This window comes from Aquarana catesbeiana, linkage group LG03 (assembly GCF_042186555.1).
Source record: "Aquarana catesbeiana isolate 2022-GZ linkage group LG03, ASM4218655v1, whole genome shotgun sequence".
NCBI lineage: Eukaryota > Metazoa > Chordata > Amphibia > Anura > Ranidae > Aquarana > Aquarana catesbeiana.
The window spans coordinates 545,073,319-545,085,964 of record NC_133326.1 but is presented as its reverse complement, the minus strand read 5'-3'; the positions used below and the strand labels follow the sequence as shown (position 1 = coordinate 545,085,964).

The following is a 12,646-nucleotide window of genomic DNA, read 5'->3' as shown; positions in this document are numbered from 1 at the left end:
CAAAACAAATGGCACAGTGGAGGTATGACATGTTTGTTATTTAAAAAAAAAAAAAAAACACAAGGGTTTAGTAACCCTTTAAGAGACACGGTGGTTAGAGTTTTATAAGGACTGCTTTATATGGACTTTTTCATATTTTTATTTTCTATTGAAAGATTTTTTATATTATATGCACTGTGTGTGTGTTCAAATAAATTGAGATGTGTTATTGATGTTTTTTACTTCTAAGGTTGTGTGAGAGCGCCTTACTTTTATTTATACTTTTTTCACATTGAAGTGGTTAATCCACTTAAAGGGGCAGCTGCACATTTCGATTTCTTGAGTCCTTGTGTCTAGTTTGACGGCAATTTAACTTTTGTTTTCTCTCATAGCAATAAAGTTGATTAAAAAAAAGAAAGACAGTGTAATAATAACAAATTTTTAAATACAATTTTTAAAGCGCCCCCACCCCTCCATGCTCACACGCAAATGCGAACGCATACATAGGTCGCGTACGCATATGTAAACGGTGTTTGCACCACACATGTAAGGTATCATCGCAAATGTTATAGTGAGAGCAATCATTTTAGTACTAGACCTCCTGTGCAACTCTAAACTTGTAACCTGTAAAGGCTTATAAATCGTCACCTATGGAGATTTTTAAGTACCGTAGTTTGGCGACATTCTACGAATGTGTGCAATTTTAAAGCGTGACGTGTTAGGTTTCTATTTTCTCAGCGTAACATAATCTTTAACGTTTTACCAAGCAATTGGGTATTATCTAGTGTTATTGTGCATTAAAACTCACTAAAGTGTATTTTCTCATACAAAATTGCATCTGAAAAACTGCTGCGCATATACCGTAGACATAAAAAATTACAACACCCACCATTTTATTCTCTAGGGCCTCTGCTTAAAGATATTCATAATGTTCTAGGAGGAAACACCTATCTAGCCAATCACTCTGTATCCAATCAGGCAGGCCCTTGCACTACATGATGGCACTACATGATGGTAGATCTAAAGGAGATTGTAAAATCAGATTGTATAGTGTAAGGCTGGCCACAATTTTCTTGTGCAATTTCCCTTTAGATTTACCAAAACCATATAATATGAGGTTAAACCTAAACACTTTCAATTTTTATGCAGTCAGGTAGGCCCTTGCACTACATAGTTGAAGGAAATTGAACAAGAAAATGGTATAATGTATGGCCAGCCTAAGGTGAACTTTACAGATCCCAGGGTACACTTATCCTGTTTTCAATACTACAGCTCTATCCACATAGGCTGCTATCTCATCTCTCATTTGCTGCACACTTCAAAATGCCAAATGAACAATCTATGCAAGATTAACGTTAAGTAGGAAAAAAAAAATAGATGCCTGTGTATATAGTATTTGCATTTCATTTAAAAAACATGTGTCTGGAAATGGGTGGGTAGGTAGAAGGTTAGATGATGCAGGGTGTGTGCTAAGGAGGTCAGCTGGTCAACTCCTTCCTGTGTCATGACCTATAGTCTGTCCAGGAAGTAAGGCAGAAGTAATGGTTACGTGTTTTGAAACAGCCATGGGAAGAGTGAAGTAAGCGTGTGTAGAATAAATGAAATTTAGAAAAAGATTAGTTACAGCAAACAGGGTTTTTTTTGGCATAAAAGTTTAACATAAAAAAAATAAAATCTGATCATTGTAAGAACCCCTGTCAATAGTAAATGTTTGTCTCAAAACGTTTTACCATACAGTGACAGCCCTGGCAGGGAGCAGTGTGATGTATGTTTCAACACATAGTACTGCTTGTTTTTTTTTCTTCTCACATTTATTTTAAGTGCCACAAATGCATGCTGCATTTTTCCACACTGCACATTAAACCAGCGTTGTGGTGTGAATGGGGCACATAGAAAACAATTGTTTTCTTTGTATCCTAGCAGTGTCCTGCGTTTATGCAATGTGGAAAAATGTAGGCCACCACACACAGTGTGAATAAGCTCTTGATCAACACCTGGGACTGGGTTGTAGGCAAAGAGGTAGGGGTAATATGTCTGCCAATATTGTTGTATGATAAACTTTAATCATGTATACCAATAAAAAGAATAATTTTAAGCTGATATGAAACTTAAAGAGACACGTTCTGTACTTTAAAAGTCCCTCAGTCTTTCCTGTTTTGTCTTGTTTAGGTAATTGCTATAAAGTGTGAGATGCTACAGTGAAAGTGAGCTTGCAAACAAGTAATATTGTTTACCTAAAATGCATTCTCCCACCATACTTTACAGTTTGAATAGTTTGGTGTTGATATTAAATAATTTCACTCTTTCCAAAGGCTCTACTTGTTTCACCTGTGCCCAGGTTGGGCATTGAACAGATTACCTCCCATTAACATCAGACCTGACCTGTGTTTTTCTTATAGTATACAGTGCCTTGCAAAAGTATTCACCCCCCTTGGCATCTTTCGTGTTTTGTTGCCTCACAACCTGGAATTAACATGGATTGTTTGAGGATTTGCATCATTTAATATACAAAACATGCCCACAATTTTGAAGATTTTTTTTTTTATTGTGAAGCAAACAACAAATAGGACAAAATAACAGAAAAAGTCAATGTGCATAACTATTCACCCTCCTAAAGTCAATACTTTGTAGAGCCACCTTGAGGCTATCACAGCTCCAAGTCGCTTTGGATAAGTCTCTATGAGCTTGCCACATCTTACTACTTGGATTTTTGCCCATTCCTCCTTGCAAAACTGCTCCAGCTCCTTTAAGTTGGATGGTTTGCACTTGTGATCAGCAATCTTTAAGTCTAAACCACTGAAGTGTTGCTTTAGCAGTGTGTTTGGGGTCATTGTCCTGCTGGAAGGTGAACCTCCTTCCTAGCCTCAAATCACACACAGAGTGGTACACGTTTTGCTCAAGAATATCCCTGTATTTAGCACCATCCATCTTTCCCTCAACTCTGACCAGTTTCCCAGTCCCAACTGCTGAAAAATATCCCCACAGCATGATGCTGCCACAACCATGTTTCACTGTGGGGATGGTGTTCTTTGTGTGATGTGTTGGGTTTGCGCCAGACATAGCGTTTTCTTTGATGGTCAAAAAGTTCAATTTCAGTCTCATCAGACCAGAGCACCTTCCTCCATACATTTTGGGAGTCTCCCACATGCCTTTTTGCAAACTCAAAACGTGCCATTTTGTTTTTTGCTGAAAGTAATGGCTTTCTTCTGGCCACTCTGCCATAAAGCCCAACTCTATGGAGCGTACGGCTTATTGTCGTCCTATGTACAGATACTCCAGACTATTGTGTTCTGATCCATGACATATATAATTCAGATTAAAAAAAACATTGAAGTAAAGGCTGTAATGTAACAAAATAGGTAAAAAGCCAAGGGGGGGGTGAATACTTTTGCAAGGCACTGTACTTGTAAATACAGCATTATCAACTGACAGGGATGCCTGCTGATTCATAGCTGTAACCTGAAAGAGCCCCATAGTGAAAAGTAGTGTATCCTAGTAGCTATATCGGGTTAATACCTGCAATGATAGTATTCAGTATATGGATTTGTCTTTTTAATTCCACATGCTTCGATTTGTTTTGTTTTTTTTTTCTGCACTTTCATGCAGATCAAGCCTTCCAGAAAAAAAAAAGAGACAGTTACAGGGCTTTGGACAAACCATAAAACAGTGCTGGGGATGCTTGCAAAAGTCAGTTTTTATTAATGTTGTTTACATTTTTCCAAAATAAAGAAAAAACTGTTGTTGTAACTGCCTAAAGTGAAACCAAACCCTCTTTTCCTTTACAGCCAAGGAAGCTGCCATCTTAGCCTCTGTTTGATCTTCAGCTGCCATGGTGCTGCACATGTGATGATCAGTTATGACACCCCCCATTTGATGGTTTGCCAGTTTGATTGAGAGCACAAGCAACTGTGACAGTTAGCATTCACAGCATGCCTTGAATGTACCTGCTTTTGGAAACCATTAAATTGATGGGTTTAATACTGTTTTAATAGGTCTAAGGTGGAGTTAGGTTTTTATTTGTTTTTCTTAAGACCATTTAAAACTTCACTTCCATCTAAGGGTGCACTCACACTGTGCATGGTTGAACTGAACCCTGTCCAGTTTCAATTGCCCCCCCCTCCCTACTCCTGTGCTGGTCTGCACTTACACTGGGCACTAAGAAAGTGTTCCCATACACACTTACACCATCACCACTGCCAACCACAGTGGGCCTATGGCTAGGAGCTTGACACAATATAGCAAAGGGCTACAACTACCAGCAGGTGGGTAGCTGTCCTATCCAAGAAGATGCGGGGCAGAGAACTGCACCATTTGGCAAAAACACACAGCCAGCCGTGAGCCCCCTTACAAACAGATGAAGGCATTGTCGGGAGGAGTACTGTGATTTCTGTGAGAGACAATAAATACCTGGAAGTGTTAGAATGACACATTACTAACTGACCTGAAAGTAGTATGAATACCATAAAATCAGAACCTGTTTTGGGTCAGTGACTGAAAAGTATTGAAGCTCCTAGACACAGTCCAATAATTTGAATTTAGGAGACAATTTAAAGTATCAAATGGAAAAGTCTTTATTGAATAAACAATATAACATTTCATACATTTAGCTTTCCTCCAATCACGGAGTTGCTACAGTGAATGTAGTGCCAAATAAAATTAGTGATACAGTAATACTAAAGCCGGCCATAGATGGATCGAAATTCAGCCAGTTCAGCAGGGATCGAACAAATTTCGATCTATCGGCAGGCTGGTTGTACAGAAGTTGATCTCTTGACCGACTTTTGTACAACTAGCCTTCTGGAAAATCTTTGTTCAATCAGTGCTTCTGGCAATAGCCAGCAGCCACAGGGGAAATAAAAGGTCCAGCTATAAAATATACATTAAAGTATATCAGAAAGTGTTGGAAAGGAAAATACTTTCCCAAATTGAAAAAAGGCGATATAAAAAGATAAACTTACAAATATAGATTCTGCAATGAGCTTAGTTCCAAGGGATTTAACGTGCTGTCAGTAAACTCTAATATAGATCTCCAGAGCTGATTACAAACCATAAAAGAAGAAAAAATTTAATGGACAAGCAATTAGCTCTCAAAAAGATAAAGCAACTAATGAGTAAGAAGAAAAAAGCAACCGATTTTACAGAATAATATATATATAATGCAGCAAAACTGCTTGCTAGAGATACCAATAGTGCCTTTAAACTGCCGATTACAAGACAGCCAAAAGCTAGGTCACAACATATAAAGAAATTTCCCCTGTATAGTTTAGAGTTTTTAAAAGGTTACCTGATATTAACTGACGGCATAGCATATCCCAGGGGCTCCAGCAGCATCTAATCGCCGGAGCTGGCGGCCTTTTACACCCCCCATCCGGTCTAAAAGACCGGAAGCGGACGTGTAGACTGTGCCGCGCATGTGCAAACCGCGTCATTCACGTCACTCCGCCCGTCATCACCGGGTCTTAAGATTTGGATGTGGAGACAGAGGGGGTGGTTTCCTCTAGTGGTGAAAAGGAGGAATTCACCCATGTTAAAACAGGGAGAAATCCATGGAGGGAAAAAGGAGTGATACAGAGGGCACAATAGCAATGCAGTAGATTGGGAGCCATTCTTAACAGGCTAAGAAGCCCTGGGCGTCCATGTGGCCACTACATTGCACAAAAGGAACCAAGGCAGCGAGCAGTCTGATTTATGTGGATCTACATGGATATCAAATCAGGAAAAAGATGGTTATAGGGTGAAGCAAGGCCATGAGCATAGAGAAACAAGTGCATTTACAATAAACTTTGTTAAACACAAGTTATACACAAAAGAAATTTTATACAAAGAATAAACTCTAATAATGACAATGTTGATATATATTGAAGATCATTCTAACATACACTGAAAGATCAAATTTTATCCAGCAGCAGGGGATGCTCTAAATCAGGGGTCTCCAAACTTTCTAAAGAAAGGACCAGTTTACTGTCCTTCAGGCTTTGGGGGGGGGGGTCGGACTGTGCCCAGTGGGATTAACCCATGCCCAATCTTTGGTATTAGGGTGAGAAATAGTTGGTGTTAGTGGGAGGAACAGTTACCCTGTTTTTGTTGTCAGTGAAGGAAATAGTGCCCCAGAGTTGGTGTCAGTGGCAGGAATTACGTCCCATTGTTGGTGTCAGTAGCAGGAACAATGCTTCAAGGGCTGGATAAAGGCAAATAAAGGGCCGCAGTTTGAGGACCACTGCTTTAAATTAATGGAGCATGAGCGCTCACGGCAGAAGTTTTTTGTAGGTCATACTTTAGGTACTCAGCTGCTTCATAAATGTTTTTTTCTTTAGAAAAAATAAGTAGCCTTTTATACTTGTACATGGGGGCAGCCATATTTTCTCATATGTATATTCTGCTGTGGGAGGAAACCTCCTCTCAGTTTCCAATGTTCACACAGGTAGCAAAAAATAAATACCTGAGAAGATAAGCCTTCTCCACTCAATCCAGAATCACAAAAAATAGAAATCCCCCTTAAAGTGAATGTGCATTCCCATGAATTAAATATTTTCACAGTGCAGACCCAAACCCCATACATTGTACGAAAGGGGTATAACAAATTATATACCAGTAACCCATCCATCCCATTGCCTTCTTAATCTGCCCCAAGTTTCTTCTTATGTCCAGGAGCAAGATATGCTCTAAACTGGGGAAAGAGCTCACATAGCAATAACCAAACAAATTAAGTAATTTGTTTCCAAGCAACTGTAAAAACTCTTTGGAAGCTGAAGGAGGTGGTGATCTAAACAGCCACCTTCTGTTATGTGTCAGGCTCATCAGGGCCGGACTTTCCATAGGGCTTGACTGGGCTCAAGCCCATGGGCCCCGCCTGTTTCCATTTTAAATACCGTGTCCCAGTGTCCGTATCTTCTTTACACTAGGTGTCCGCGCTATTGCCGAAAGACGGCTACAACGCAGACTCTTTTGCCGGGAGGGCGTCCCTGGACATCCTCCTGTTTACTTCCCCAATGCGCGCCGCGCGGGCGCGCATCGAGGAAGTTCTGTGTTCGACGTGTCCCTTGGACACAGCCAATCACAGATTGTGCTAAATGGCCAATCACAGCGGCCATTTAGCACTCGATCCAATGAGAGATGATCTCATATGAGATCATCCCTCACCGCCAGCTCTCCCTCCTCACACAGAGACAGCGTGTGAGGAGGGAGAGCAAACGGCTGCAGCTTGTGAGTAAAAAAAAAAAAAAAAAAAGGGGGGAAATAAAGTGCTCACAGTGCCATCTGGCCCCAGTACCATCTGTCAGTGCCATCTGTCAGTGCCACCTGTCCCCAGTGCCGCCTGTCAGTGCCACCTGTCCCCAGTGGCACCTGTCAGTGCCACCTGTCCCCAGTGCCATCTGTCCCCAGTACCACCTCTCCCCAGTGCCATCTGTCCCCAGTGCCACCTGTCAGTGCCATCTGTCCCCAGTGCCATGTATAAGTGCCATCTGTCATCAGTGCCACTGCCACGTATAAGTGCCATCTGTCATCATCAGTGTCACGTGTCATCAGTGCCACCTATTAGTGTCATCTGTCAGTGCCACGTATTAGTGCCATCTGTCATCAGTGCCACATCAGTGTCACATGTCATCAGTGCCACCTATTAGTGCCATCTGTCATCAGTGTCATGTGTCATCAGTGCCACGTATCATTGCCATCTGTCATCAGTGCCACCTGTCAGTGTCACGTGCATCTGTTATCAGTGTCACGTGTCACCAGTGCCATGTATTAGTGCCACCTGTCATTAGTGCCATCTGTCCTCAGTGCCACGTATTAGTGTCATCTGTCATCAGTGCCACATATTAGTGTCATCTGTCATCAGTGCCACATATTAGTGTCATCTGTCATCAGTGTCACGTATTAGTGCCATCTGTCATCAGTGCCACGTATTAGTGCCACGTGTCAGTGCCACATATTAGTGCCATCTGTCATCAGTGTCGCGTGTCATCAGTGCCATGTATCAGTGCCATCTGACATCAGTGTCACGTGTCAGTTACGTAAAATATGTAATTTTGTTTAGTTGTTTGTTTAGAATCGTGATCTATATGTTTATTCTCAGTTTATCCTGAATTGTGTAGCTCTAATACATAGCTTGTGTATGTATCATTTTGTTCTATTTAAAGTAATGTATAGAAGGTAGGGCCTGAAAGTGACTCAAGCCCAGGGGCCCCCACCACCCTAAGTCCTGCCCTGAGGCTCATGTATTGGTCCAGCACTGGAAGCCATAAGAAAAAGCTGGCGGCTCATTTAGCTGAAAAAATTACTTGAGAACCTGAACACCTTAACAACCAAAGCCTTTTACATGTACTTACATGTTCTGAAGTTCAGGATGGAGTTGACAAAGTCATAGAGTAGAACAGAAAATTCTGTTAACTTAAAGATGTCTAAAATAAAATAAGTGGCCAAGGGGATACACAGTAACATTGGACTGATTTTTCTTTGGAACTGGATTGTGAAGATATGGTTCCCTCTTAGCTAATGACACAGGAAGATTTTTTCTCCTCCTCATACTCCAAGATGTACTCTGGGTAGACCTGGAATTTCTCGAACACCACGAAGATGGACGGAGCATGGGTGGTGTCCACGCAGGAGTCATAACTCTCGGTTTTGTTGTATTTCTGAGGTGGACGTCTCATCTTGGAATCCCCTACAACAAAGTCACCGACCAGCACATGAGCCACAAACATGGTTCGTGTTCCTGCAGAGGTGGGCACAGAGTAATTGTGGGAGTAGGATGCATCTCTTGCAAAATAACTTCCTGTTGGGAAAAAGTTTACAAGTTATATGTGTTGCGGTAAAAAAAAAAAGAAAAGAAAACTGTGTCCCCTCATTTACAGAATAGGAGGGGCTCCTACTGAATTCTGAGAAAAAAACTTACTAAAGTCTATCTAGAGCAAAACCTTTTTTTTTTTTTGGATGAAGTGGGAAAAGATGAGTGCCACCTTTTATTATCAAAAACCCAGTCTCATGCTGAAGTCAGTAAGGTGCACTCACCCCAGCAGTTTTCTTCTTCTCTCCTCCCTCGGCGGCGCCATCCTCACTACTATGGGCACTCGGCTGTGACAGCTTACGGCTTCACAGCCGGGTGCCCACTGCGCATGAGCGAGCAGCGCTGCGCTCTGTGATTGGTCCCGAAGTCTTCTAGGACCTGTCCTGTGTCCCAGAAGACTTTGGGAGGGAGGGGGAAGGATAATTCCACTTTCGATTGCCAAACCGAAGTGACTGCGGGTACCTGTCAAAATCGGGTATCCGCTCCCCCACTCCTCCCCAAAAGCTCCATTTCACCATCAGGAGCTGGAAAGGAGGTCTTAAAGCGGAAGTTCCACTTTTGGGTGGAAATCAGCTTTAACATCCCTTAACTACATATACCCAGCAAATGCCTCATCAATGGGACCTTAAAGGCAACCATAGGGGAGAATGTAGAACCTTAGACAGTGTTATATAAAAATAATACAATCTATATTGGTACAATCAATGTAAAAATACCCAGAGTATTATAGTGGCTAATTGGCATGTACATATACTATATAAATCACAGTGCAATATTCCCACAGTTGTTAGTCACCAATTGGATAATTGCCATGATGGTGAAATGGTAATACTCTGAACATTTTTTACATTGTTTGTACCAATAAAGATTGTATAATTTTTTACAAGAACATTTTTTTATGACTGACCTTGTCCATACAGGGTTCCATTAGTGCCGCAGACACGCCAATCAAAGTTGTCCCTGCAAATGGCTTCTACATTGGCTCCGTCCGTTCCGTGGAACAACTGACGTTCATCCACGTTGATACCCATATTCTTCTTCTTCTTCTTCATCTGATCCTTCTGCCTAAGAAGAAAAAAGCAACAAGGTCTGAGTTACAGAAAAGTATGTGGGTGGGGCCTACTCATCCTGCACGCAGGGGTACCGTTTTCACGTGTGCGCGCTCATCAATTTCCGGGACCAGGTGGGGCTGCGTTCATGTGAAAGTCAACATTATGGCGGTACCCAGGCTTATAGATGAGCCGTACATGGCTCTGTAAAACGTCCCTCTGTACATGCTGTCCCAAGTTACTACAAACCCTACTCAATTTATATTGCATTTAGGAGGGACACTGCTGAGCCCGTGCCCTTTCCACCGGTCCAGCTCACTCCCAGTGACAGAATGGGGTCCCACCGTGTACTAGCATGGACCTCCGGTCTCCACCAGTCTCCACCTCCGGCAGTGACAGAATAGGTTCCCACTGTGCACTAGCGTGGACCTCATGCATGCACTTCCTTAACTCCTTCTCTCTTCCGTACCATGCGACTGGATACATGGGGTCTCTGTACTGCAGGTTTGGCCCCAGTTACTTTTGGGGGAGCCGACTGCAGAATACCGACCCCCTCAGTAACGGAGGACCTGTCACCTTTGCCAGGTACCACGCTTATTGACCGGCTTTATTTTTCACTTCCCACCAGTTCTTGGTTACTCATGGCAACTGCTCTCATCCTCTAACTCTTCTGCTGAGTTAACCCTTGTAAAGGCCTTGCTTTCATACCCTATGTGTGCTTTACAGGCCCTGTTCTTCTGATACGCCATGTACTACCATGCACCCCTTGAATATCTTCAGACCAAGCTCAAAAACAGTTCAAAAACTTTACTTAAAACATTTCAGGAGCATTACAACAGTAAGTGCATCTCAGTCCAACTTCTAGCTTGCAATTCTGTGACTGCATAGGAGTACCTGTAATGGTGTGAGTCCATCTTGGTAGTTTTCATGACTGGTGAGTTCCCTTGGGGTGGCAGGTGAGGGCTATATTCTTGTGGCTGACTCAGACCCACCTGCTCCCGTGTGATCACAAAAAAGAAACCCCGCAAGCAAAAGAGCCCAAAAAGCCTCTCAACCCCCCCCCACCCTTTATATATAAACTGGGCAGGAAGGCAGGACCCAAAAAAGCCTGGGAAAACGGTGATCAGAACTTAACCCTTCCCTAACCTGGGCAAACTAATCTAGCTTGCTAAACAGAACAATCCCTTTGTAGGCACCTGCCTACATGTAACTCTATGGTTGTTGGTCTGTTTGCCATTGATATTTTAGTGATTTTGAAAGCAGAATTATACCATCGGGGAAAAAAGGCTAAATAAAATAAGTTAATTTAGGTTTGAGAGTAGCTGGGCTTCTTCAATTTAAATACTGATTAACTTAAAGTGGAGTTCCAGCCATAATTTTTATTTTTTTTATGACACCCGAGATGTTCATCTTACTCAATGTTACAAAAGCTAAATCTATGAAAGGTCGCAGTAGTATTGCATGTTTTTTTTATAAAACTAACCTTTATATTAGTTCGGCAGCACGCTCCCATCTTAATTGTGGGCATGTGAAGCACACTAGTGTTTTCTGGTTACCCAGCATGCACCTCTGGATATCAAATGCGCATAAGACACGAGGTGCGGCGCACGATTGTGTCTCTGGTTGCCATCACAATGGTGACGTCGTAGGAAGGTCCCGCCCCATTGATATGGCAACCAAATATAACCTAGACAATAGACGGAAGTAATGTAGCCTGGCACACAGATGAAGCTGCTGCTGCGCTGGGCTGAGGTGAGATTTGAAATCTCCCCCATCACATCACAATGCTCACAATGTCTTATATGGTCTGAGGTCCTACTGGATAATTAAAGCGGGGGTCCACCTATCTATCCTTTTTTTTTTTTTTTTAGTTCATTCACAAACTTTTCTTCTCAGCATTACATACTCACATATTGTGTGTAATATGTCCGCCTGTGTCAGATTTCGTCGGAAAGAATAACTTATATTATTCACTGCAGGCGGTTTCCATCTTCATTGTGGGCATTTGAAGCCCACAAGCATTTATTTCCTGGATGTGGTGAATGCTGTGCTCCCAGCATTCACCGCTCGTTCCCGCACATGCTCAGTGGCATCCTGGGAAGCCTGATACTAGCTCCCAGGAGTCTGGGAGAGGCTATTAACACGCATACTCCCATGGGAGGAGAACCAGGAAGTGCAAAGAAGAATAGAAAAATAAAAGGTAATTACGGCGATTTAAATTTTTTTAAACGGCATGTCAGCATCTAGGCAAGGAAGAGAATACATACAGATATTGTTCAAAATTTGGGTGGAACCCCGCTTTAAACGTCAAAGTGCAGTAATCCTCTTCTAAATATTAACAGATCGCTGCTCTAGTTGCCTCTGCCACCACCGCTGTCTCTTCTATGGACAAAACACTAACAATGGAAACAAGCACTGGATTGCCCTTTTAAAAAATGTCGCTTAGCACTGTCGTGCATCGCATCATTTCCTGTTTCGAAATAAGGTGATGCTAACAGGTGGCAATGCCCACTGACTCTTGGGAATTATGACACACATCTTCCAGGAGCCAAGGCCCCTAGGATATGACGTACCTCGCTGCGGCGCCGAAAGAGGAAGAAAGAAGCATGTACCCTAGCAACAAGGTAAACTAGGAAAAAAAACTCCCAATGTTTTTTTAACTTGCGGGATTGAATTGAAGCGATTCATGGAATTATGAAAATGTGGCTGGAACTCCGCTTTAACTGGCTGGAAAAGACTGGTTAAACAGGAAGTGATGTTGGCAGTAAATAAGGAGGGAGGCAGTAAATGAGATCACACAGCCATGTGTTGGACACACAGAGCTGGAGACTGG

The 12,646-nt window shown here is 42.3% G+C and overlaps 1 protein-coding gene across 2 annotated transcripts in view; it reads right to left on the bottom strand.

The window, feature by feature from the left end:
- Window positions 1–4,525: 4,525 nt before the first annotated feature.
- LOC141132726 (zinc finger CCCH-type antiviral protein 1-like) overlaps window positions 4,526–12,646 on the bottom strand; it is a 162,172-nt gene continuing 154,051 nt past the window's right edge. For both annotated transcript variants that reach the window (XM_073621491.1, XM_073621490.1), the window contains exons 12-13: window positions 9,672–9,829; window positions 4,526–8,752 (exon numbers count right to left, since the gene is read on the bottom strand). In XM_073621491.1, coding sequence (XP_073477592.1) covers window positions 8,466–8,752; window positions 9,672–9,829 — 445 coding nt within the window. In that variant the 3' untranslated portion in view covers window positions 4,526–8,465. The remainder of the gene's footprint in view (window positions 8,753–9,671; window positions 9,830–12,646) is intronic.